The 26,232-nt window shown below is 48.7% G+C and overlaps 1 protein-coding gene across 3 annotated transcripts in view; it reads right to left on the bottom strand.

The window, feature by feature from the left end:
* Positions 1 to 1,144: 1,144 nt before the first annotated feature.
* The window catches only part of MAPK8 (mitogen-activated protein kinase 8), an 85,764-nt gene continuing 60,676 nt past the window's right edge, over positions 1,145 to 26,232 (bottom strand). For 2 of the 3 annotated variants that reach the window (XM_075349371.1, XM_075349370.1), the window contains exons 8-12: positions 25,030 to 25,212; positions 24,113 to 24,237; positions 20,719 to 20,782; positions 11,221 to 11,298; positions 1,145 to 2,689 (exon numbers count right to left, since the gene is read on the bottom strand). In XM_075349371.1, coding sequence (XP_075205486.1) covers positions 2,547 to 2,689; positions 11,221 to 11,298; positions 20,719 to 20,782; positions 24,113 to 24,237; positions 25,030 to 25,212 — 593 coding nt within the window. In that variant the 3' untranslated portion in view covers positions 1,145 to 2,546. Of the gene's footprint in view, positions 2,695 to 11,220; positions 11,299 to 20,718; positions 20,783 to 24,112; positions 24,238 to 25,029; positions 25,213 to 26,232 lie in introns of all 3 variants that reach the window. The other variant, XM_075349372.1, reaches the window with a different exon arrangement.

The following is a 26,232-nucleotide window of genomic DNA, read 5'->3' as shown; positions in this document are numbered from 1 at the left end:
TTCTTTAATTTTCTGGACTGATCTTTCACTCTCAGCTCACGGGTAAAAGCTGTAAAATCTGCACTGAGTGACGCCAGATCTTCCCACTACTGAGATAGAAGATGACAGTTGGTGCTTATAAACGTCTATGGTAAAGAGGAGACAGACATTCTAATGCAAGTTCTCCATAAAAATGTATGGACACTAACTGTCCTCTAACTCAGTGATAGGTAAAATCTGTCTTCCGTGAATACAGTCTTTCCTGAGTTCAGAATTTTGAGACTGAAAGATCTGTTAATCTGTAATCTGATCTGTAAAATATATTACAGAGTTTCTTAATTCCACGTGTGCTATTGCTTTATAAGAGATATATATATATATATATATATATATATATATATATATATATATATATATATATATATATATATATATATATTTTAACACTAGAAGTTCCAGAGAGGGGTCATTTGACATTTCTACTATTTAAAGTAAAGCCTATGGAGATCGAAATTCCTGGGACTTCTAGTGTTAAAGGGGTTGTCCACTGCTAGGACAACCCCTTCTGATTCCACATTTCCCCCAGGTAAAATAATAAAGCCTATACTTACCTCCTGTACCGGTGTCCTTCCAGCTGTGCCGCGGCCTGACGCTATGACTTCATGTGAGCCCCACGTCCAATTTGCTCCGACTTCCTTCTCTGCGCCTTTGGACCAAACAGGAAGTGAGAGCAGCCGCAGCGCTTACCTCCTATTGATTAACTTGCTTGGTCTGAAGGCGGGGAGACAGAGGCCAGCATACATTAGACGTGGGACTCGTGTGAAGTTAAAATGTCATGTGGGCCATGGCACAGCTGGAAGGACGCCAGTAGGGGGAAAACATATGGAACCAGAAGGGGTTGTCCTAGTAGTTGACAACCCCTTTAAGACAAACAGAGTTTAAACTATAGATTCTCACAAATAACAAAACACGCATACAGTTTTTCCCCAACATTGATCTTTTATTACGAGTCGGTGATCATACAAATGGCTGTGCTGCTCTGGGCGCCTATGGGTTCCCGCAGCTGTCACCAGCATGGGTAGCGCACACACTTGGCTGAATGATTGATCTGCACTGCTAACGTAAACACAAAAGGAATTAACAAGCAGTGATATGTTGTATCTAGAATAAAAAAAAAAAAAAGGACTAACAGGGTGAAGATTGCTTTTCCATGGCAGGCCAGCCCCGGGAAATGTGGAATTCATACTGAGGTGTGAATCGGGAGGCATCTATGGTGCATTCATTCTCACAGTTTATCCCAGTCCTTCTCTGTACTGCGCAGTACCGATCCAGGGTAACACATTTCATACCCATCCCTGAATAAAAAAATAAATAACTTGCATTTCCACACGCAACATGGCTGCCACCATCTACCTAATTGTTCAGTTTCCTGAGAGGAATACAAAAAGTTTTGACTTCTGCCCAACACTAACCCCCATGCTGCCACCGTAGACTGCCGTAAGCCGATGGACTGCTTAGCACCGCCGGGGGCAAAGATGTCAAGTGTTATGGTCAAGTTAGGCATAAACTCTAGAGTAGGCCACGGAAAACCCATCTTGTCCAAACTGCGTCTACACCATACACAGAGGGGAAAATAAATAAAAAGGAGATCCTGCCCCTTCACAGAGGAAAGCATTAGTATTGTGGAGAGTGTTAATAGACAGGACCTTACTGACTGCAGTGACAAGTGCAGTGTCAATATGGATGGCCTCGGTGTATGCGCCTCCCCCAATGCTCCCCCAAAAAGGAATATACAATCACTCCCAGACTAAAATCTTACAGTTTCCCTGACTTTGCAAGAGTGGATGCACCAACACCTCAACAGCACAGACGAGAACACAAAATTAAAGGTGGGTAGAAGCTGTGCCTCCCTTTGGTTTACTTGCAAATCGAGGCATAAACATTTTAAAGGGTGAATAAAAGTCAGAGTTTAAAAAAATTTCTACTTTAAATTATTACAATACGAAAGATCTGTAAAATTCTAGAGGCTAAAAGACAAGAAAAAAAAAAAACAAACATGAGCAGCACCAGCAAAGAAACTGAGAAAAAAAAACAAATAAAAAGTAAAAATTTCAAGACATTCAGGACCAAAGTGACCTTTTCTGAAAAAGTCGGAGCGCTAAGCCCCCCTCCCCTATCCCTTCCTCACGCTATGGAAATAAAAATACAATACATTTTATGGCAGCTTTTCAAACCCTCCAGCACTTAAGTGTTCAAATTACAGCACAAAAAAAAAAAAAAATAAAAAAATAAAAATGAAACTACACTTTTTTTTGTCAACCATCGTAGGCCTGGCAGGGAGTGCATTGTATTTTGTGGCTCCTCTCCAGGTCAACTCTTGAACCTCGCCCACCCCCTCCTCCCAAGACCGCAGTGCAACCGAGGGTTGTCTGGTAGCTAAGGGGTTAATAATATTTACTCTACAATAATAGACATTGCATCCTGTTGCCATCATTGTGTGCTACCCCAGAGGTCCCTCTACACCTCCTCCTTTCCCTGCCATCGATCCCTTAGGTTTCCCCGGTGAATCATCGACAGCAGCCCAGGGCCCCTGCAGAGGTTTCAAGGCTGCTGTCCGTGTCCGAGGGCAGCGTTGGGTCTGTGGACATGGAGGAAGCATCAGCCGATGAGGAGGAGGTTTGAGGCTGGGAGCCCTCAGTCACTGCTGCACCTGTGCTATGAGAAAACAGACAAGGGAGTTAGCTACAGTATATGTCCTCGGACTACTCCATTCACAAAGCATTCACTGACCACTACGAGGTACAAAGGCAGCAGAGCACAAACACTACTATTAAGAACGCAAGATGCTCCCTAGGATCAAAAAAGGGACTCTGAATCCCCCCCTCCATTTACTTATGCAGCTCATCCCTATTCCAGGGGGTCACAGCTGCAATACCAAAGCCCAGGGTCAAAGAGTGGCACCCTTTATGGAGGAAAAACAGGCAGTCCTTTTTTCTGACCCTGAAGACGACCTTTAAAAGGGAACCTGACAACCGATACACGCTAACCAACCATGGGCCACAAATAGCAGGCACTGGCAGTATTATCCCAGCCAGTATGATTGCGAAAAACACACCTTTAGTGCCCACTGAGGACAGAGCCGCTGTATAGACTAGTCAGACAGGCGGGTATCTGGCATCACTCCCCACCCACTCCCCTAGACTGACAGGTCTCTGCCTATGCGTGTATAGGTAAAGAAGGGAATTTTGTTTACTTACCGTAAATTCCTTTTCTTCTAGCTCCAATTGGGAGACCCAGACAATTGGGTGTATAGCTACTGCCTCCGGAGGCCGCACAAAGTACTACACTCAAAAGTGTAAGGCCCCTCCCCTTCTGGCTATACACCCTCCCGTAGGAGTACGGATTCCTCAGTTTTAGTACCAAAGCAAGAAGGAGGAAAGCCAATAACAGTTTCAAAAAACAAATTCAATCCGATAACAAGATCGGAGAACTTAAGAAACAACATGAACAACATGTGCACCCGAAAAACGAAACCCTAAGAACAATAGGGCGGGTGCTGGGTCTCCCAATTGGAGCTAGAAGAAAAGGAATTTACGGTAAGTAAACAAAATTCCCTTCTTTTTCGCTCCTAATTGGGAGACCCAGACAATTGGGACGTCCAAAAGCAGTCCCTGGGTGGGTAAAAAGATACCTCGTGATCGGGCTGTCAGGCAGCCCTTTCCTACAGGTGGGCCACCGCCGCCTGAAGGACCTGTCTACCTAGGCTGGCATCTGCCGAAGCGTAGGTATGCACTTGATAGTGTTTGGTAAACGTGTGCAGACTCGACCAGGTAGCCGCCTGGCACACCTGCTGAGCCGTAGCCTGATGCCGCAATGCCCAGGACGCACCCACGGCTCTGGCAGAATGGGCCTTCAGTCCAGATGGAATCGGAAGCCCAGCAGAACGGTATGTGTGAAGAATTGGTTCCTTGATCCACCGCGCCAGGGTGGATTTGGAAGCTTGCGATCCCTTATGCTGACCAGCGACTAGGACAAAGAGCGCATCAGAACGGCGCATAGGCGCCGTGCGAGAAATGTAAATCCTGAGTGCTCTCACCAGGTCCAACAGATGTAAACCTTTTTCAAATTGGTGAACTGGATGCGGACACAAAGATGGCAAAGTGATATCCTGATTGAGATGAAAGGAAGAAACCACCTTGGGAGAAAACTCTGGAATTGGACGCAGTACTACCTTGTCTTGGTGAAACACCAGGAAGGGAGATTTGCAAGATAACGCCGCTAGCTCGGACACTCTACGAAGAGACGTGACCGCCACAAGAAAAACCACTTTTTGTGAAAGCCGAGAAAGGGAAACCTCTTTCAAAGGCTCGAAAGGCGGCTTCTGGAGAGCAATGAGAACCTTGTTTAGATCCCAGGGTTCCAATGGCCGTCTGTAAGGAGGAACGATATGACAAACTCCTTGGAGAAACGTGCGTACTTTAGAAAGCCGTGCCAAGCGCTTCTGAAAGAATACGGATAGCGCGGAGACTTGACCCTTAAGAGAGCTAAGCGACAAACCTTTTTCCAACCCAGACTGCAGGAAGGAAAGAAAAATTGGCAATGCAAATGGCCAGGGAGAAACCCTCTGAGCCGAGCACCAAGCTAAGAATATCTTCCACGTCCTGTGATAGATCTTAGCTGAGGATGGTTTTCTAGCCTGTCTCATTGTGGCAACTACTTCATGAGATAAACCTGAGGCCGCTAGGATCCAGGACTCAATGGCCACACAGTCAGGTTCAGGGCCGCAGAATTCAGATGGAAAAACGGCCCTTGAGACAGCAAATCTGGACGGTCTGGTAGTGCCCATGGTTGGCCTACCGTGAGATGCCACAGATCCGGGTACCACGACCTTCTTGGCCAGTCTGGAGCGACGAGAATGGCTCGATGGCAGTCGGACCTGATTTTCCGGAGAACTCTGGGCAACAATGCTAGAGGTGGGAACACATAGGGTAGTCGGAATTGCGACCAATCCTGAACCAAGGCGTCTGCCGCCAGCGCTCGGTGATCGTGAGACCGTGCCATGAAAACTGGGACCTTGTTGTTGTGCCGTGACGCCATCAGATCGACGTCCGGCGTCCCCCAGCGGCAACAGATCTGCTGAAACACGTCCGGGTGAAGGGACCATTCCCCTGCGTCCATGCCCTGGCGACTGAGAAAGTCTGCTTCCCAGTTTTCCACGCCTGGGATGTGAACTGCGGATATGGTGGACGCTTTGCTTTCCACCCACGTCAAAATCCGCCGGACTTCTTGAAAGGCTTGGCGACTGCGTGTTCCCCCTTGGTGGTTGATGTACGCCACCGCCGTGGAATTGTCCGACTGAATCCGAATCTGCTTGCCTTCCAGCCATTGTTGGAAGGCTCGCAGAGCAAGATAGACTGCTCTGATTTCCAGAACATTGATCTGCAGGGTGGACTCTTCCTGAGTCCACGTCCCCTGAGCCCTGTGGTGGAGAAACACCGCTCCCCACCCTGATAGGCTCGCATCCGTCGTGACCACTGCCCAGGATGGGGGTAGGAACGACTTTCCCTGTGACAATGAGGTGGGGAGAAGCCACCAACGCAGAGAGTCCTTGACAGTCCTGTCGAGGGACGTCGACTTCCCATCCCATTGGCGTAGAATGTCCCATTGTAGAGGGCGCAGATGAAACTGCGCAAACGGGACCGCCTCCATTGCTGCTACCATCTTTCCTAGGAAATGCATGAGGCGCCTCAGTGAGTGTGACTGGCTCTGAAGGAGAGATTGCACTCCTGTCCGCAGCGAACACTGCTTGTCCAGTGGAAGCTTCACTATCGCTGAGAGAGTATGAAACTCCATGCCAAGATAAGTCAGTGATTGGGTCGGGGTTAGATGAGACTTTGGAAAGTTGATAATCCACCCGAAACTCTGGAGAGTGTCTAGTGCCACTTTCAGACTGTGTTGGCATGCCTCTTGAGAGGGTGCCTTTATAAGCAGGTCGTCTAGATACGGGATGACCGAGTGACCTTGCGAGTGCAGGACAGCTACTACTGCTGCCATGACCTTGGTGAAGACCCGGGGGGCTGTTGCCAGACCGAAAGGTAACGCTACGAACTGCAGGTGTTCGTCGTGTATGACGAAGCGTAGGAAACGCTGATGCTCTGGCGCAATCGGCACGTGGAGATACGCATCTTTGATGTCTATTGATGCTAGAAAATCTCCTTGAGACATTGAGGCTATGACGGAGCGTAGGGATTCCATCCGGAACCTCCTGACTTTTACGTGTCTGTTGAGCAACTTTAGATCCAGGACGGGTCGATACGATCCGTCCTTTTTTGGGACCACAAACAGATTGGAGTAAAAACCGTGACCTTGTTCCTGAAGAGGGACGGAGGTCACCACTCCTTCCGCCTTTAGAGCGGCCACCGCCTGCAACAGAGCATCGGCTCGGTCTGGTGGTGGAGAAGTTCTGAAGAAACGAGTTGGCGGACGAGAACTGAACTCTATCCTGTACCCGTGAGACAGAATATCCCTCACCCAACGGTCTTTGACGCGTGACAGCCAAATGTCGCCAAAGTGGGAAAGCCTCCCACCGACCGAGGGTGTGGGAATCGGAGACTGCAAGTCATGAGGACGCCGTCTTGGCAACGGTTCCTCCGGCTGTCTTTTTTGGGCGTGACTGAGACCTCCAAGAATCTGAGCGTCTCTGATCTTTTTGAGTCTTTTTTGACGAGGAAAATTGGGACCTGCCCGGTCCTCGAAAGGACCGATAACCAGACTGACCCCTCCTCTGTTGGGGTTTGTTTTGTCTGTGTTGCGGTAAGGATGAGTCCTTACCCTTGGAGTGTTTGATGATTTCATCCAAACGCTCTCCAAACAATCGGTCACGAGAAAAAGGCAAATTGGTTAAGCACTTCTTGGAATGAGAATCTGCCTTCCAATGTCTCAACCACAGGGCCCTACGCAAAACAACGGAGTTGGCTGACGCCACTGCCGTACGGCTTGTAGCGTCAAGAACAGCATTAATCGCGTACGACGCGAATGCCGCCATTTGCGAGGTCAATGGTGCTACCTGCGGGGCAAATGCACGTGTGACTGAGTCGACTTGCACAAGCCCGGCTGAGATAGCTTGGAGTGCCCATACGGCAGCAAAAGATGGCGCTAACGACGCTCCAATAGCTTCATAGATGGATTTCAGCCAGAGCTCCATCTGCCTGTCAGTGGCATCTTTAAGTGCCGCTCCATCTTCAACTGCAACCAAGGATCTAGCTGCAAGCCTGGAAATTGGAGGATCCACTTTTGGACACTGGGTCCAACCCTTGACCACCTCAGGGGGAAAAGGATAGCGTGTATCTTTAAGCCGTTTAGAAAAACGCCTTTCCGGATAAGCGTGGGGTTTCTGGATTGCGTCTCTAAAGTCAGCGTGGTCCAGAAAAGTGCTTAATGTACGCTTGGGATATCTGAAATGGATTCTCTCGTGCTGCGAAGCTGACTCCTCTACAAGAGGAGCTGGTGGAGAAATATTTAACATCTTATTGATGGATGCTATAAGATCATTAACTATGGCGTCACCATCTGGTGTATCTAGATTGAGAGCGGTCCCAGGATCAGAATCCTGATCAGTTACGTCCGCCTCATCACCCATAGATTCATCTCGCTGGGATCCTGACCATTGAGATGAATGTGAAGGCCTCTCATAGCGAGCCCGCTTAGGTTGCCTGGGACCATCGTCCGAGTCAGAGTCTTCACCCTGAGGTGTATGTGCCCATCCCGGAGCTTGGAAGTAATTCAGCTGAGGGGGACCAGGGGGCAATGATTGCACAGTGTCCGTGGCCTGAAGTACAGGCCTAGCCCGCAATGTGTCAAGAATTTGTGACATAGTGAGAGACAGTCTGTCAGCAAAAGCTGTAAACTCAGTTCCTGTCACTTGGACAGCATTCACAGGTGGTACACCCTGGGTCACGTCCAGCGGAGGTCCCGGCTGTGCAAGTGCCACAGGGGCCGAGCACTGCACACAATGGGGGTCATTGGAGCCTGCCGGTAGAAAAGTCCCACATGCGGTACAGGAAGCATATAATGTCTGTGCCTTGGCACCCTTGCGTTTTGTGGACGACATGCTGTTGGCTCTCTGCAATGTGAGAGAGTCTATAGCCAAAAGGCGACCAGCGCTATGCAGTACAAAGTATTTGCAGGAACAAAATACTAAGATTACTACTGGCACAAGAGGGGGTGAGCCCGGAGGGCTGCTTACCGCCCGCTGAATAGCGGGTAAGAGGCGCAGAATTCCTTGTCTGGGTCTCCCCGGCTCCCCTCTGCAGCTCAGCGTGTCAGCAGGAATGGCTGCCGGCGTCTGTGGAGAGGGGCGGCCCGTGGGAGTTCCCAAACAAAAGTGCGGGAAACAGTGTCCCCTCTGTGCCTATTGTGAGGGCTGGAGTATGTAAAAACGACTCCAGCCCTCAGCGCTGATGCACTGACCAGCGTCCCGCCCCTCTCCTGACTGGCAGGTCTGGGGGCGGGAACGAACGGAACCAGGCCGCAAAAGCCGGGGACTCGAGTTATCAGCGCGGCCGCCGTAAAAGCGCGGCCCGCGCTGAAGTCCCCGGCGCACCACAAGTGCCAGCCGCGCCGCAGTCCCAGCGGCCGGCGCGACCGTTCCCCAAAAGTGTGCCCGCTTCAGCGAAGCTGAAATGAGGCCATGGCACAAGCGCCGCAGCGCTGATGTCCCCGGCGCACTACAACACCCAGCATGCTGCGGTGTGAGCGCGAAATGCACGGGGACACAGAGTACCTTGAGGAAGCAGGGCCATGTCCCTGATGTACTCCGCTCCAATCCAGCATCTTCTCCAGGGGCTGTAGATGGAGCACGGTCTCAGTGCCTGGAGACCAGTAAATCCCACTTCACCCAGAGCCCTGTAAGAAGGGATGGGGAAGGAATCAGCATGTGGGCTCCAGCCTCCGTACCCGCAATGGGTACCTCAACCTTACAAACACCTCCGACATACAGTGGGGTGAGAAGGGAGCATGCTGGGGGCCCTGTATGGGCCCTCTTTTCTTCCATCCGACATAGTCAGCAGCTGCTGCTGACTAAAAACAATGGAGCTATGCGTGCGTGTGTGACCTCCTTCGCACAAAGCTAAAACTGAGGAATCCGTACTCCTACGGGAGGGTGTATAGCCAGAAGGGGAGGGGCCTTACACTTTTGAGTGTAGTACTTTGTGCGGCCTCCGGAGGCAGTAGCTATACACCCAATTGTCTGGGTCTCCCAATTAGGAGCGAAAAAGAAAAGACTGACAGCACTCCCAAAATGCAGTCTGAACAGGTGCAAAACTGAACATGACATAAAAGACAGCTGCACTCTGAAATGGTAAAGCATGCAAACCATGAATGCAAGAATATAGATATGCATTACTGCTAAAGGAAATGTAGGAAAAATTGAGATTAGCATACAAAAATGGCCATTTATACATCTGCCCAGTAGCCACATCTTTTAGTCTAGATTATGGAGTCACGGCTTCTGACTATTCACCCCTCCCCCAATAGCCACAGGTGATTTTATTCTCCAGTAGCAGGTTCCTACATTCCCATACACAGAGGCTTGTAACCCAGAGAGAGGCTTCAGTTTAGTGTAGCTTCCCAAAAAGGAGATATGCCTTGACGTGGCTACTGGGCAGATATAGAAATAGCCATTTTTGTATGCTAAATATCTAAATTTTTCCTAGATTTCCTTAAGCAGTAATTAACATTTATATTCTTTCATTCATTGTTACATGCTTTAGCATTTCAGAGTGCAGAGGTATTTTTTTGTCATTATATGTGTGTATAGGCAGAGACCGGAGACCGGTCAATCCACAGCAGTAAGAAACCACCGGGGACCAACCTGTCTGGAACAGTCTATAGCACGGCTCGGATCCCAGTAGCAGCAGCGTTTCAGAGTGAAACATACCGGACTGTAATCATACAGCCAGTGGCTGATCCATAGTCTTCACAGTGTGGGTAACATGTATCAGCTGGCAAATTCCCTTTAAAGGCAAATATTCTGATCTACAATCCACACATGGATCATCATGTATAGTTTTCAGCACCATAGCATAGGCAAGATAGACCTTGAGGACAATTAAAGGTCATCAACCAAAGGAACACAGTGCCCAGAAAAGGTAATATTGGGGTTATTTAGTTAAAAAAAAAAAATATATAGCTGAAGGGTGACCTATTGAGGCTACTTTCACACATCAGTTTTTTTCCATCAGGCACAATCCGGAAAAAAACGGGTAAAACGGATCCGGCGCCGGATCTGTTTTATCCTCATTGATTTGTATTAGCGCCGGATTGTGCCTGATGGCCTTGCGTTGCATCCGGCTTTTGCCGGATCAGTCATAATTGCCTAAAGCGGAGGCTGGAGGGAACGTATCTTGTAACGTTTTTTTGTCCGGCAAAAAAAACGCATTGCGCCGGATACGGCATGTTTTACAATGGAAGCCTATTGACGCCGGATCCGGCATAATGCGGTAAAAAAATGGATTTGGCCGCCGGATCCATTTTTGTAAACTGAGCATGCTCCAATGTTCTTAAAAAACCGGATCCAGCAACAAAAAAGACGAAAAGGATGCAAAAACGGATTCGCCGGATCCGTTATATTGGAGCAGTCAAAAAAAAAGGATCAGGCACATCAGTTTTTGCATGTTGTGCGCCAGATCCGTTGCATCAGGCACACGCTGGATTGTGCCTGATGCCAAAAACTGATGTGTGAAATTAGCCTAAGCATGAATATTGAAGATCAATACACACTTCTAAAGAAGCCAACCTCTCATCTAGAGGAAAAGTTTTATCAACACAGATGAAGGTCTTTACTATAAGCAGAAACCCACAGAGATGAAAGGAGGCCATCGCGCTTTTCTTATATGCTATATTTCAGATTTGAGGATGAATAGGTAGTAGATCCAAAGATCAATTCTGCGTGACAGATTTAGGGCCAGGAAGGAATTATTCTTCTAGGATCACAAAAAATTGGCTTTAGCCTTCTGGGCAGTTTGGCCCTACACTAGAATAGTAGGCTTTACGTCTTCTCTTTTAACCCTACCAGTCTTATTTCTGGTAATACTGTATATATTATAACACATGCTAACTTCATAAATCATTAAGTATGATTAAAGCATGTTGTTATTCATCGTTTCAGCTATTCTAAAGGACACCGCAAATTCCCATGTCTAATATTCACTGATTTGCCAATTTTGTGCAAATGAAACCAACCTAAAGGGGCCGGTTGACCCCGGATGACACCATTCCTTGCTCTGTCTTCCCAATCCAGAACTTCCTTGTATATTAACTCTGTAAGGCAAGATATATGACATTGAGATTAGAGGATTGAAAATCCAGAAATGTATCAAGATACTCAATGAAAATTATGATCTCACTATAGAGCCAACAACATTAGCTGTAAAATAAGAGAACAAGCCGAGAGGCCATCAATATCATGCCCCCGGTGCGGAGAAGGCCGAGGGATTGGTGTTATATAGGAGCATATGTCTGGTAATGTACAGGAATACAGGGAATATATATATATATATATATATATATATATATATATATATATATATATATATATATATATATATATATATATATATATATATATATATATATATATATATATATATATATATATATATATATATATATATATATATATATATATATGTATGTATATGTATATATATATGTATATATATATATACATATATATATACATATATATATACATATATATATATATATACACATATATATATATACACATACATATATATATATATATATATCCTTATTCGGTCTGTCTGTCTTGCTCCAAAATGACGTCATTACAGTGACAACCGTCGCATTGGCCGCTCGGCTCGGCCCCCGCACACTGTGCCCGCTCGGCCACTCCCCACACACACTGTGCCCGCTCGGCCATGCCCCCCACACACTGTGCCCGCTCGGCCACGCCCCCCACACACATTGGGCATTTATTAGACACCTCACCCCAGGACTGCGCCACCTATTATACACCTCTCTCCCCAGGACTACTCCTCCTATTATCCTCCTCTCCCCCAGGACTACTCCTCCTATTATCCTCCTCTCCCCCTCGTTTGTGAACCCTCCCCATACACACCTATTGCCAATCCACATTATACGCATAAATAGCCTGGGTCTCAGCGTCCCATACACGGTAAGTTTTTTAACTGCATGAGAGGACACACACAAGCTAGGGACCCCAACGTAGAGAAATACTTTGGCGTAGTGTTGGGGCTCTTCTGCATTGATCAATTCAGTAGCTAAATTTCTCTTTATTCATATATTCATGGCAGTAATGCAGGTTCCATTTTTCACATTTCATTCTTACAAATAGCTATTGAATTTTTCATGTCAGTATTCACACAGCAGTTTCTGCTATTCCATGTATTCCCCTTCCATAGTCACTGGTGTACATACCTTATCTCCCCATAGTGATGTTTTTTAGGTTTTTTGCACCCAGTTCAGACATAGAATGGAGTTCCAAACGTTATTCCTTAATAATAATACTCCTCCTATTATCCTCCTCTCTCCCCAGGACTACTCCTCCTATTATCCTCCTCTCTCCCCAGGACTACTCCTCCTATTATCCTCCTCTCTCCCCAGGACTACTCCTCCTATTATCCTCCTCTCTCCCCAGGACTACTCCTCCTATTATCCTTCTCTCCCCAGGACTACTCCTCCTATTATACACCTCTCTCCCCAGGACTACTCCTCCTATTATCCTCCTCTCCCCCTGGACTACTCCTCCTATTATACTCCTCTCTCCCCAGGACTACTCCTCCTATTATCCTCCTCTCTCCCCAGGACTACTCCTCCTATTATCCTCCTCTCTCCCCAGGACTACTCCTCCTATTATCCTCCTCTCTCCCCAGGACTACTCCTCCTATTATCCTCCTCTCTCCCCAGGACTACTCCTCCTATTATCCTCCTCTCCCCCAGGACTCCTCCTCCAATTATACTCCTCTCTCCCCAGGACTACTCCTCCTATTATACTCCTCTCCCCCCCAGGACTACTCCTCCTATTATACTCCTCTCTCCCCAGGACTCCTCCTCCTATTATCCGCCTCTCCCCCAGGACTACTCCTCCTATTATCCTCCTCTCCCCCAGGACTACTCCTCCTATTATCCTCCTCTCCCCCCAGGACTACTCCTCCTATTATACTCCTCTCCCCCCAGGACTACTCCTATTATACTCCTCTCCCCCCAGGACTATTCCTCCTATTATCCTCCTCTCCCCCCAGAACTACTCCTCCTATTATACTCCTCTCCCCCCAGAACTACTCCTCCTATTATACTCCTCTCCCCCCAGAACTACTCCTCCTATTATACTCCTCTCTCCCCAGGACTACTCCTCCTATTATACTCCTCTCTCCCCAGGACTCCTCCTCCTATTATCCGCCTCTCCCCCAGGACTACTCCTCCTATTATCCTCCTCTCCCCCAGGACTACTCCTCCTATTATCCTCCTCTCCCCCAGGACTACTCCTCCTATTATCCTCCTCTCCCCCCAGGACTACTCCTCCTATTATACTCCTCTCCCCCCAGGACTACTCCTATTATACTCCTCTCCCCCCAGGACTATTCCTCCTATTATCCTCCTCTCCCCCCAGAACTACTACTCCTATTATACTCCTCTCTCCCCAGGACTACTCCTCCTATTATCCTCCTCTCTCCCCAGGACTACTCCTATTATACACCTCTCTCCCCAGGACTACTCCTCCTATTATCCTCCTCTCTCCCCAGGACTACTACTCCCATTATCCTCCTCTCTCCCCAGGACTACTCCTCCTATTATACACCTCTCTCCCCAGGACTACTCCTCCTATTATACACCTCTCCCCAGGACTACTCCTCCTAATATACTCCTCTCTCCCCAGGACTACTCCTCCTATTATCCTCCTCTCTCCCCAGGACTACTCCTATTATCCTCCTCTCTCCTCAGGACTACTCCTCCTATTATCCTCCTCTCCCCCCAGGACTACTCCTCCTATTATCCTCCTCTCCCCCCAGGACTACTCCTCCTATTATCCTCCTCTCCCCCCAGGACTACTCCTATTATACACCTCTCTCCCAAGGACTACTACTCCTATTATTCTCCTCTCCCACCAGGACTACTCCACCTCCTCCTATACCAATCTGTTTTGTACTGTTAATGATTGTTGTATGTATACCCTCTTTCACTTGTAAAGCGCCATGGAATAAATGGAGCTATAATAATAATAATAATAATAATAATAATAATAATAATAATAATTTGTTACACAATTCTCCTGAATTCGCAAGTACCCCATATGAGGTCGAAGAAGGGAATTTTGTTTACTTACCGTAAATTCCTTTTCTTCTAGCTCTAATTGGGAGACCCAGACAATTGACAATTGGGTGTATAGCTACTGCCTCCGGAGGCCACACAAAGTATTACACTTAAAAGTGTAAGGCCCCTCCCCTACTGCCTATGCACCCCCCGTGGGATCACGGGCTCCTCAGTTTTAGTGCAAAAGCAAGAAGGAGGAAAGCCAATAAACTGGTTTAAGCAAATTCAATCCGAAGGAATATCGGAGAACTGAAACCATTCAACATGAACAACATGTGTATACAAAAAAACAGGGGCGGGTGCTGGGTCTCTCAATTAGAGCTAGAAGAAAAGGAATTTACGGTAAGTAAACAAAATTCCCTTCTTCTTTGTCGCTCTATTGGGAGACCCAGACAATTGGGATGTCCAAAAGCAATCCCTGGGTGGGTAAAATAATACCTCGTGATAGGGCCATAAAAACGGCCCTTTTTTACAGGTGGGCAATTGCCGCCTGAAGGACTTGTCTACCTAGGCTGGCGTCCGCCGAAGCATAGGTATGCACCTGATAATGCTTGGAAAAAGTGTGCAGACTCGACCAAGTAGCCGCCTGGCACACCTGCTGAGCCGTAGCCTGGTGCCATAATGCCCAGGACGCACCCACAGCTCTGGTAGAATGGGCCTTCAGCCCTGAGGGAACCGGAAGCCCCGCAGAACGGTAGGCTTCAAGAATTGGTTCCTTGATCCACCGAGCCAGGGTGGATTTGGAAGCTTGCGATCCTTTACGCTGGCTGGCGACAAGGACAAAGAGTGCATCCGAACGGCGCAGAGGAGCCGTGCGGGAAATGTAGATTCTGAGTGCTCTCACCAGATCCAACAAATGCAAATCCTTTTCACATTGATGAACTGGACGAGGACACAAAGAAGGTAAGGAGATATCCTGATTGAGATGAAAGGGGGATACCACCTTAGGAAGAAACTCCGGAATCGGGCGCAGAACCACCTTGTCCTGGTGAAACACCAGGAAGGGGGATTTGCATGACAGTGCTGCTAGCTCGGACACTCTCCGAAGAGATGTGACCGCTACTAGAAAGGCCACTTTCTGTGAAAGGCGAGACAGGGAAACATCCCTCAAAGGCTCGAAAGGCGGCTTCTGGAGAGCAATTAGAACCCTGTTCAGATCCCAGGGCTCTAACGGCCGCTTGTAAGGAGGGACGATATGAAACCCCTTGCAGGAACGTGCGTACCTGAGGGAGTCGTGCTAGGCGCTTCTGAAAAAATACAGATAGCGCAGAGACTTGTCCCTTAAGGGAGCCGAGCGACAGACCTTTTTCCAACCCGGATTGCAGGAAGGAAAGAAAAGTAGGCAAGGTAAATGGCCAGGGAGAAACTTCCTGAGCAGAGCACCAAGCTAAGAATATCTTCCACGTCCTGTGGTAGATCTTAGCAGAGGTTAGTTTCCTAGCCTGTCTCATGGTGGCAATGACCTCTTGAGATAATCCTGTAGACGCTAGGATCCAGGACTCAATGGCCACACAGTCAGGCTCAGGGCCGCAGAATTCTGATGGAAAAACGGCCCTTGAGACAGCAAGTCTGGTCGGTCTGGTATTGCCCACGGTTGTCCTACCGTGAGATGCCACAGATCCGGGTACCACGACCTCCTTGGCCAGTCTGGAGCGACGAGGATGGCGCGGCGGCAGTCGGACCTGATCTTGCGTAGCACTCTGGGCAACAGCGCCAGAGGTGGGAACACATAAGGCAGCCGGAACTGCGACCAATCTTGGACTAAGGCGTCCGCCGCTAGAGCTCTGAGATCGTGAGACCGTGCCATGAAGGCCGGGACCTTGTTGTTGTGCCGGGACGCCATTAGGTCGACGTCCGGCCTCCCCCAGCGGCGACAGATTTCCAGAAACACGTCCGGGTGAAGAGACCATTCTCCTGCGTCCATCCCCTGGCGACTGAGGAAGTCTGCTTCCCAGTTTTCTACGCCCGGGATGTGAACTGCGGAAATGGTGGATGCCGTGTCTTCCACCCACGTCAGAATCCGCCGGACTTCCTGGAAGGCTTGCCGACTGCGTGTCCCTCCTTGGTGGTTGATGTATGCCACCGCTGTGGAGTTGTCCGACTGAATTCGGATCTGCTTGCCTTCTAGCCACTGCTGGAAGGCTCGTAGGGCAAGATACACTGCTCTGATTTCCAGAACATTGATCTGAAGGGTGGACTCTTGCTGAGTCCACGTACCTTGAGCCCGGTGGTGGAGAAAAACTGCTCCCCACCCTGATAGACTCGCGTCCGTTGTGACCACCGCCCAGGATGGGGGTAGGAAGGACTTTCCTATGGACAGTGAGGAGGGAAGAAGCCACCACTGAAGAGAATCCTTGGCCGCCTGAGAAAGGGAGACGTTCCTGTCTAGGGACGTCGACTTCCCGTCCCATTGGCGGAGAATGTCCCATTGTAGTGGACGCAGATGAAACTGCGCAAAAGGGACTGCCTCCATTGCTGCTACCATCTTCCCTAAGAAGTGCATGAGGCGTCTCAAGGGGTGCGACTGGCCCTGAAGGAGAGATTGCACCCCTGTCTGTAGTGAACGCTGTTTGTCCAGCGGAAGCATCACTATCGCTGATAGAGTATGAAACTCCATGCCAAGGTATGTTATCGATTGGGTTGGGGTCAGATTTGACTTTGAAAAGTTGATGATCCACCCGAAACTCTGGAGAGTCTCCAGCGCAACGTTCAGACTGTGTTGGCATGCCTCTTGAGAGGGTGCCTTGACAAGTAGATCGTCCAAGTAAGGGATCACAGAGTGACCCTGAGAGTGCAGGACTGCTACTACTGCTGCCATGACCTTGGTGAAGACCCTTGGGGCTGTCGCCAGACCGAAAGGCAGGGCTACGAACTGAAGGTGTTCGTCTCCTATAACGAAGCGTAGAAAACGCTGGTGCTCTGGAGCAATCGGCACGTGGAGATAAGCATCCTTGATGTCTATTGATGCTAGGAAATCTCCTTGAGACATTGAGGCGATGACGGAGCGGAGGGATTCCATCGGGAACCGCCTGGTTTTCACGTGCTTGTTGAGCAGTTTTAGGTCCAGAACAGGACGGAAAGACCCGTCCTTTTTTGGCACCACAAACAAATTGGAGTAAAAACCGTGACCTTGCTCCTGAAGAGGAACAGGGATCACCACTCCTTCTGCCTTTAAAGAGCACACCGCCTGCAGAAGAGCCTCGGCTCGGCCGGGAGGCGGAGAAGTTCTGAAGAATCGGGTTGGAGGACGAGAACTGAACTCTATCCTGTACCCGTGAGACAGAATGTCTCTCACCCAACGGTCTTTGACATGTGGCAGCCAAATGTCGCCAAAGCGGGAGAGCCTGCCACCGACCGAGGATGCGGAGAGAGGAGGCCGAGAGTCATGAGGAAGCCGCCTTGGTAGCGGTTCCTCCGGCTGCTTTCTTTGGGCGTGACTGAGCCCGCCAAGAATCTGAGCTCCTCTGATCCTTTTGAGTCCTTTTGGACGAGGAGAATTGGGACCTGCCCGAGCCTCGAAAGGACCGAAACCTGGACTGTCCCCTCCTCTGTTGGGGTTTATTTGGTCTGGGCTGAGGTAAGGAAGAATCCTTACCCTTGGACTGTTTAATGATTTCATCCAATCTCTCACCAAACAGTCTGTCACCAGAAAATGGTAAACTGGTTAAGCACTTCTTGGAAGCAGAATCTGCCTTCCATTCCCTTAACCACAAGGCCCTGCGTAAAACTACGGAGTTGGCGGACGCCACTGCCGTACGGCTCGTAGAGTCCAGAACAGCATTAATAGCGTAAGACGCAAATGCAGACATTTGAGAAGTTAAGGACGCTACTTGCGGAACAGATGTACGTGTGACAGTGTCAATCTGTGCCAGACCAGCTGAAATAGCTTGGAGTGCCCATACAGCTGCGAATGCTGGAGCAAACGACGCGCTGACAGCTTCATAGATGGATTTCAACCAGAGTTCCATCTGTCTGTCAGTGGCATCTTTAAGTGAAGCCCCATCTTCCACTGCAACTATGGATCTAGCCGCAAGCCTGGAGATTGGGGGATCCACCTTTGGACACTGGGTCCAGCTCTTGACCACGTCCGGGGGAAAGGGATAACGTGTATCCTTAAGACGTTTGGAGAAACGCTTATCTGGATAAGCGTGGTGTTTCTGGACTGACTCTCTAAAGTCAGAGTGGTCCAGAAAAGTACTCAATTTACGCTTGGGATACCTGAAATGGAATTTCTCCTGCTGTGAAGCTGACTCCTCCACTGGAGGAGCTGGGGAAGAAATATCCAACATTTTATTAATGGACGCTATGAGATCATTCACTATTGCGTCCCCATCAGGTGTATCCAGATTGAGAGCGGTCTCAGGATCAGAATCCTGATCAGCTACCTCTGCCTCATCATACAGAGAGTCCTCCTGCTGGGACCCTGACCAGTGTGATGAAGTCGAGGGTCGCTCATAGCGAGCTCGCTTAGGCTGTCTGGGACTGTCGTCCGTGTCAGAGCCATCACACCGGGATGTATGGGACCCCCCCGGAGCACGGATTTGTTCCAAATGGGGGGGGCCAGGGAGCATTGAATCAACAGTGCCCATGGTCTGAGTTACCGGTCTGGACTGCAAAGTCTCAAGGATTTTAGTCATAGTCACCGACAGTTTATCAGCAAAAACTGCAAACTCCGTCCCTGTCACCTGGACAGTGTTCACAGGCAGTTCTCCTTGGGCCCCTTCTAGCAGAGACCCCGGCTGAGCAAGTGCTACAGGGGCCGAACATTGCACACAATGGGGGTCAGTGGCACCTGCCGGTAGAACAGCCCCACATGCGGTACAGGTAGCATAGAAAGCCTGTGTCTTGGCCCCCTTGCTTTTTGCGGACGACATGCTGTTGTCTAGCAATCTAGGAGGGTATATAGCCAAGAATAGCGACCGTACAGTGCACTGTATAGCATACAAGCATAAAGTACAAATGAACACTTCGGCACTAGTGGGGTCAGCACCCGAGGTGCCGCTTACCGCCCGCTGCCAGCGGGTGTGTGGTCGCCAGAATCCCGTGTCTGGGTCTCCCAGAGCTTGTCTCCCCTCTCCAGTCAGACTGCAAACAGGAATGGCTGCCGGCGTCCTGTGAAGAGGGGCGGGCCGTGGGCGTGCCCCAGACAAAGTGCGGGAAACTGGCGTCCCACTGTGCCCAGTGAGGGGGGTTGGAGTATGCTAAGCAGACTCCAGCCCTCGGCGCTGATGTTCTGACCAGCGTCCCGCCCTTCCCATGACTGGCAGGCCTGGGGGCGGGAACGAAACGGAACTAGGCCGCAAAAGCCGGGGACTCGATTTATAAGCGCGGCCGTCATATATGCACGGCCAGCGCGGAAGTCCCCGGCGCACCACAAGTCCCAGCCGCGCCGCAGTGTAAAAAACCGCCAGCAGCGGCTGGCGCGGCAGTCCCTAATACATAAACTCACTCAGCAAAGCTGCAGTGAGTAAAGCACAAGCGTGTCGCGCTGCTGTCCCCGGCGCACTAACACACCCAGCAATGCTGCAGTGTGTGTGCGCGATTTGTACGGGGACACAGAGTACCTCAATGTAGCAGGGTCCTGTCCCTGACGATACTCAGCTCCATGTCCAGAAGATTCCCAGGGGCTGTGGACGGAGCACGGTCTCCTGTGCCTGGAGACCGATGGGATCCCACTTCACCCAGAGCCCTAAGGGGATGGGGAAGGAAAACAGCATGTGGGCTCCAGCCTCCGTACCCGCAATGGGTACCTCAACCTTAACAAACACCGCCAACAAACGTGGGGTGAGAAGGGAGCATGCTGGGGGCCCTAGTATGGGCCCTCTTTTCTTCCATCCGACAAAGTCAGCAGCTGCTGCTGACTAAACAGTGGAGCTATGCGTGGATGTTAGCCTCCTTCGCACAAAGCATGAAAACTGAGGAGCCCGTGATCCCACGGGGGGTGTATAGGCAGTAGGGGAGGGGCCTTACACTTTTAAGTGTAATACTTTGTGTGGCCTACGGAGGCAGTAGCTATACACCCAATTGTCAATTGTCTGGGTCTCCCAATAGAGCGACAAAGAAAACTACTTTTGAGGCATAGTGCAAAGCGAAGATGGGAAGGAGCCATATTTGAATGCAGATTTGCTGGAATGGTGTGAGGCCTGCCACGTCGAATTGGCAGAGCCCATGATGTGCCAAAAAAGCAGACACTCCATAAGTGACCCCATTTAAACTACACCCCAATAAATAAAGAGGCTCACATTCATGATCCGCCCAGTTATATGGCATCGCCTATGGATATACCATGACTGAACAGTCTGCAAGCCCCATGGAAACCTTGATCAAACAGTGTTCGTAATAAAAGGGAGACCTGTAGTATGGGTGCCACAAATAAGACCTTACCTTTCCATTCCTCTATTGTGTGTTCTCTCTCATCCAGCTGCTTATCTGGAATCTTTGGTGGAGGCTATTTAAGAAAATGAAGAATCAATAAGGATCAAATTGGAAAAATCCACTCATGTTAAACATAAGGACACTGTATCCACATCAGGGGGAAATTAAGCAACAAAAACATCATCATCACCCCCTATATTAAGATATTAGAATGTAATTCACAGGTGACACGACCCATATTTAATAGGCACTGTGCAATGAAGTGATAATCTAGTACTAATACGTAGTTGATCTTGTTGTTGGTAAGTACATATAACTGCTACCTCTTACTAAGAGGCATTCTGTAAAAATAAATTAAAACCACCTAGCTTTGGGTCTGCAGCTCCTACGCAGTGTGTGTCTCCATGATTATGTATGCGCTGATCCTGCAGCCATATTGCCCTCCAGCTCCCCCACCTCAGTCATAACCTACTGACTGCAAGGAAAGTGTATAAGGCTACTTTCACACATCCGGTTTGAGCCCTGCGGCTCAATCCGGCTGTGAAAACTATGCAACGGATGCGGTGAAAACACCGCATCCTTTGCATAAGTTTTTACATGCGGCCAGTCCGGTTTTTACCGGTTGCGGCATGCTACTGAGCATGCGCAGTGGAAAATACCGCATGCGGCGACCGGATGCGTTTTTTTCCGCATCGCGCCGCATCCGGCCTCCATAGGGATGCATTGAAAAATGCGCCGCAGCGGCCGGATGCGGCGCGATGCGGTTTTTTGCCGGAGCAAAAAACGTTGCAGGGTACGTTCGATCCGGCCGCCGCATCGGCTAAATCTGCCGCATGCGGCAAAAACCGGACCGAACGCAAGCCCCTACGGCACAATGCGGCACTAATGTAAGTCAATGCAAAAAAAAAACGCAATCGGCGTTACAAAAGCCGGTTGCGGTTTTTCTGCAGAACGCCGTATTGTGCCGCAGAGCAAAAATCCGGATGTGTGAAAGTACCCTAAGTGCGGGATCAGACTACAGAGCTGACTTGTTTGTAGTCTGTCACCATGGAGATGCAGAAAAGCTGTAGACAATGCAACGCAATTTGTTTACCCCCTTTGGTTGTAGTAGTGGATGTATCCTTTAAAAGGGAATGTGTCACTTTTTTATTTTGGCATTATTATTGATTATATAAGCCATTGTGTTTCATATAAATTGGCATGTGCTGTTTTTTCGTGTCCATTTTTTTTTTTCTGTAGTCGCTGGGGGCTGCAGTTTTATTTGCTGATGTTCAAGTATCTGAAAGACACTTACACACCATATGTACAGGAGCTGGAGGGCACAGGAGTCAGAGGTCAGCGTCTGACCACTTCACCAACAGTGGATGACTTAACTATTATGGCAACCCTACTTTGCTGTCCAGATCTCAGCTGTGAGAGGAGTTGGGCGCCATTTTATTGGAGGGCAGAGCGGTTTTCTGAACCACAATCTCACAGTCACCACACACTGTGCTCTGCAGTAAGTGGAGGCACAAGCAGTGACAGGATATAGGCAGCGAGGGGACAGGTGCTCTGGGGCAGCGGCATAGAGTACAGGCTGGCTAGACTGTATACTACTAATGCCAAAGTACCAAAGCTGTCCTCACCGCAGGAAGAAGCTATCACCACAGCACTGCTCTAAGCAGCGAGCACAGAACGGAGGCGGAAACTTCCTCCAGCGGGGAGAACTGCTCCGTAGCCTGGTATTAGTAATGCAACGTCAGCCTGCCAAGCTGTGCTCACCGCCAATGTCACCGCAGTGTTCAGAGAACGGAATGCCATCAGCTCTGATAAATCAGTATAAGGCTACATGCGCACGCTGCATCTTTGTGTTCACAAACTGCAGCCAAAACTGCACCTTGTCAGACAGAGCCTGGAAATGTCACAAAAAATGCTTGTAATGTAGGTGCGTTTTCACAACATGCCTTTTTGTGACAAATGTTGACAAAAACGCAGAAAGAATGAACATGTTGCATTTCTTTGTCAAACTTTTGACAAATAACCCCTCATTCAGATGGCTCTCCATGTATCTAAGCCATCCTGTGTGATACACTCTTTATATCTAATCCCTGCTCATGAAACACTCTGTATATCTAATCCCTGCTGGAGTGTTTCATGAGCAGGGATTAGATACAAGGAGCAATTCATTTAATGGGAAGGTGTAATCCCACCCAAAAATGTTCAACCATTGAAGAAAAAAATGTAAAAAAATAATATTTTTTACATTTTTTTCAATGGTTGAACATGTTTGGGTGGCATTACACATTACCTTATGAAGAATTGCTCCAGTGTAGACATTGGGATATCTTACTAACATTACTACCAATGTCCAAGATGGCAGAGGAGACGAACCTCCGTGAGTCCACCAATGGCTACACTGAAACGGCAGTGGTGCTAAAGTCCTGAGCCACGCCAACAGGCAGCATGAATTAGACTTTTTCAGGGGCTGCGGGGCTTAAGGTACCATCACACTAAGCAACGCTCCAGCGATCCCACCAGCGATCTGACCTGGCAGGGATCGCTGGAGCGTCGATACATGGTTACTGGTGAGCTGTCAATCAGGCAGATCTCCACAGCGATCAGAGATTAGCCACCAGCGACCCGTGTAATGACGCTGTGCTTGGTAACCATGGTACACATCGGGTTACTAAGCAAAGCGCTTTGCTTATAGTTACCAGATGTGTACCTTGGCTATGTGTGCAGGGAGCCGGCTTCTGCGGACGCTGGTAACCAAGGTAAATATCTGGTAACCAAGCAAAGCCTTTGCTTGGTTACTCGATGTGTACCTTTGTTACCAGCATCCGCAGAAGCCGGCTCCCTGCACATTCAGATCGTTGCTCTCTCACTGTCAAACACAGCAATGTGTGCTTCACAATGGGAGAGCAAGGACCAAAAAATGGTCCAGGACATTCAGCAACGACCGGCGACCTCACAGCAGGGGCCAGGTCATTGCTGGATGTCACACATAGCGACATCACTAGCAAGATCGCTGTTGCGTCACAAAAACTGTGACTCAGCAGCGATGTCGCTAGCGATGTTGCTTAGCGAGATGTGGCCTTTAGACAAAACAATCCTATTCACATATCAAACCATTCTCCTACTCTGGCCAAAGTAACAACATTTTAGCATTATGTAACGTTCTAGAGGCAATCTTCTGACCTTCAATATATCTGCACTTGATATCCGTGCCTTACTGTACCCCACCACTGCCTTAGTGTTACAGGCTGGGCATAACCAGGAGATAGGGGGCAGCAGAGGTTGCCTGACAGCATATTACATCCTCACTTTATTCAGCAGGCCTCACAATAGTCTGATCCGATTCAATCAGCAATAGCTGAAACCTGAGGTCACACTAACTAATGAAAAACAAAATAGAAACACTCACAGCTTCCGCCTCTAGAGAGTCGTACCAAACATTGATGTAAGGGTGGAGCAGAGCATCGTCCACAGAGATCCTCTTGGAAGCATCAATTACTAGCATTTTGGATAGCAGGTCTCTGGCTTGGCTGGCTGGAAGGCAACAACAGAAAAGATGTTACTCCGCACCGATGAGGTTTGTAAAGGTGAGAATAGCCAGCCCACCACAGAGATACTCCGGGCTCGGAACCTCACCACTGCCCTGGTGCACCTTCTAAATCCAAAGACACAATGGTTCTGCTCAACATAGGTATATAATCTCTGCAATGCTTTATTCCAAAAGGTTCCTGGCTCAGTTTACCTGCTGAATATTATTTTTTTGACCTTCACAGACAAGTAAGGCAGCCATTCTGTGTTAGAGGCCACCAGTCACCTTATCCAATGTGCCCAAACCATGCACAACTGCTTCCAAGTATAACCCTTGCCTGGCACCATGGGGTCAATGTGACCCGATGCAGATTGAGACAACCAGTGATATCACTTTTCATGATACCAGACTAGGGATATTTTTCTGGCTACATTTATGCAGCCAGGCTCCGATCCGTTCTGCTTTGTGTGGGCAGCATGAACCAGGTAACAGGTTACCTATAAACAATCCTCGCCTTCCTAGACCATTTTACTATGGGGTACTGATGTTAAAGTAATAGTGTGGGAGCAATGCTTGAAAGGAAAGCGTTAAAAACCCTTGCTATTATGAGACATTGAATGTCATTAAAGGGTGATCTTTATTTCAACGCGTCTCGAATCACAAATGCGCAACCACATACTGTTTCCACCAATATCACGCCTATATTTTATGGCTGACTGGAGCTAGGCTATAACAGCACCGATTATGCAGTGAAGAACATACGGGTGCGCAGGTTTTTCGAGAAAGTGGGCACTCACCTTTTAACTTGTTGTGCTCAGAGTCTGCTGGAAATAGGACATCGGGGAAAAGCTTCTCGAAGCTGTAACCTGCGTACTTGGGTCTGTTCTCCACATAGGTCCTAACGGTAGGCTGCAGCTTCTTCATGAATTCTGGGCAGGGGGTTCCAAGCTGCTCGATCACTTTGTTCCACTGATCAATATCTGAGATTGGAGCTCAAGAAAACTTGGAAATAGGTGGAAAAAGGAAAGACCTGAGCAGGACATTTCCATGCAGGGCAGCCAAAATACACCAGCGGCACAGAACCTGCATAGGTGACAACCATGCTTTAAAACCAAGACTACACCTAGTATATAAACTACGAACCATCATAGGAAGACATGAAAGCAAAGACTAGTAAACACTAGTAGACACTGAGCTTGCGCGTCATAGCACTGGAAATACATGGAGCAATGACGAGAGTGGGCCGGCATTTCATCACCATAGCATGACCGTAGGCTATACACATGTATACACTCCAGAACTAAACTCATCCAGGTAGCGATGGAGGGAGATTACAAGCAATAATATTGATGGACCTTGTAGTTCCCATCTCCTGCTACAGTTAACGACTACCCTGTAGCATTTTCAAATCTCAAGAGCTGAAAAGCTGAAATTTGTTGTGCAGCGTCTCGTCTGCCCGATGGAGAGCCAGTGCTGCGCACCAGGCAGGCAAGTTGACAAGGCAACCATCCAACGCCGGGTGCATGCCCTATATAAAAGAGGACATGTGTGAAATTCCTGCAGGGTGACTTACTACAACAACTGTCCTGTCCACATGTGCAAGTGTCTCCCCATGCCCATCGTGGTGCCAACCCTCCTATGTCTAGGCGTTAAAAGGACAGAAGTGTTCTGAAACTTGACAGAATGCCCAATGTGCAGAACAATACTTCCACCTTAAAGTGAATCTGCTCCTTTATCCATCAGAAAATAATTTAAAGGGGTATTCTTAGGTTGACAGCAGAAACTGAACAAGTGCACAGCTCAGGGCAGCAAGAGCGAGAGAGGTGGCTGGGATAATATGTTAACGCCTCTCCTGGAAAGTAGCTACTGCTACTCTTGGCCAGGGTATGGCCAGGCTATCATGGCTGAGTTCCATCTAAAACAGCTGTACACTATGAAAGATAAAAGCTCTCATTGCAGGAGAATTATATCAAATCGCAAAAAAAAAAAAAAAAGGGCAA

The sequence above is a fragment of the Anomaloglossus baeobatrachus genome, chromosome 5, assembly GCF_048569485.1.
Source record: "Anomaloglossus baeobatrachus isolate aAnoBae1 chromosome 5, aAnoBae1.hap1, whole genome shotgun sequence".
Taxonomy (NCBI): domain Eukaryota; kingdom Metazoa; phylum Chordata; class Amphibia; order Anura; family Aromobatidae; genus Anomaloglossus; species Anomaloglossus baeobatrachus.
The sequence above is the reverse complement of the archived record's forward strand: the minus strand, read 5'-3'. Positions and strand labels throughout refer to the sequence as shown.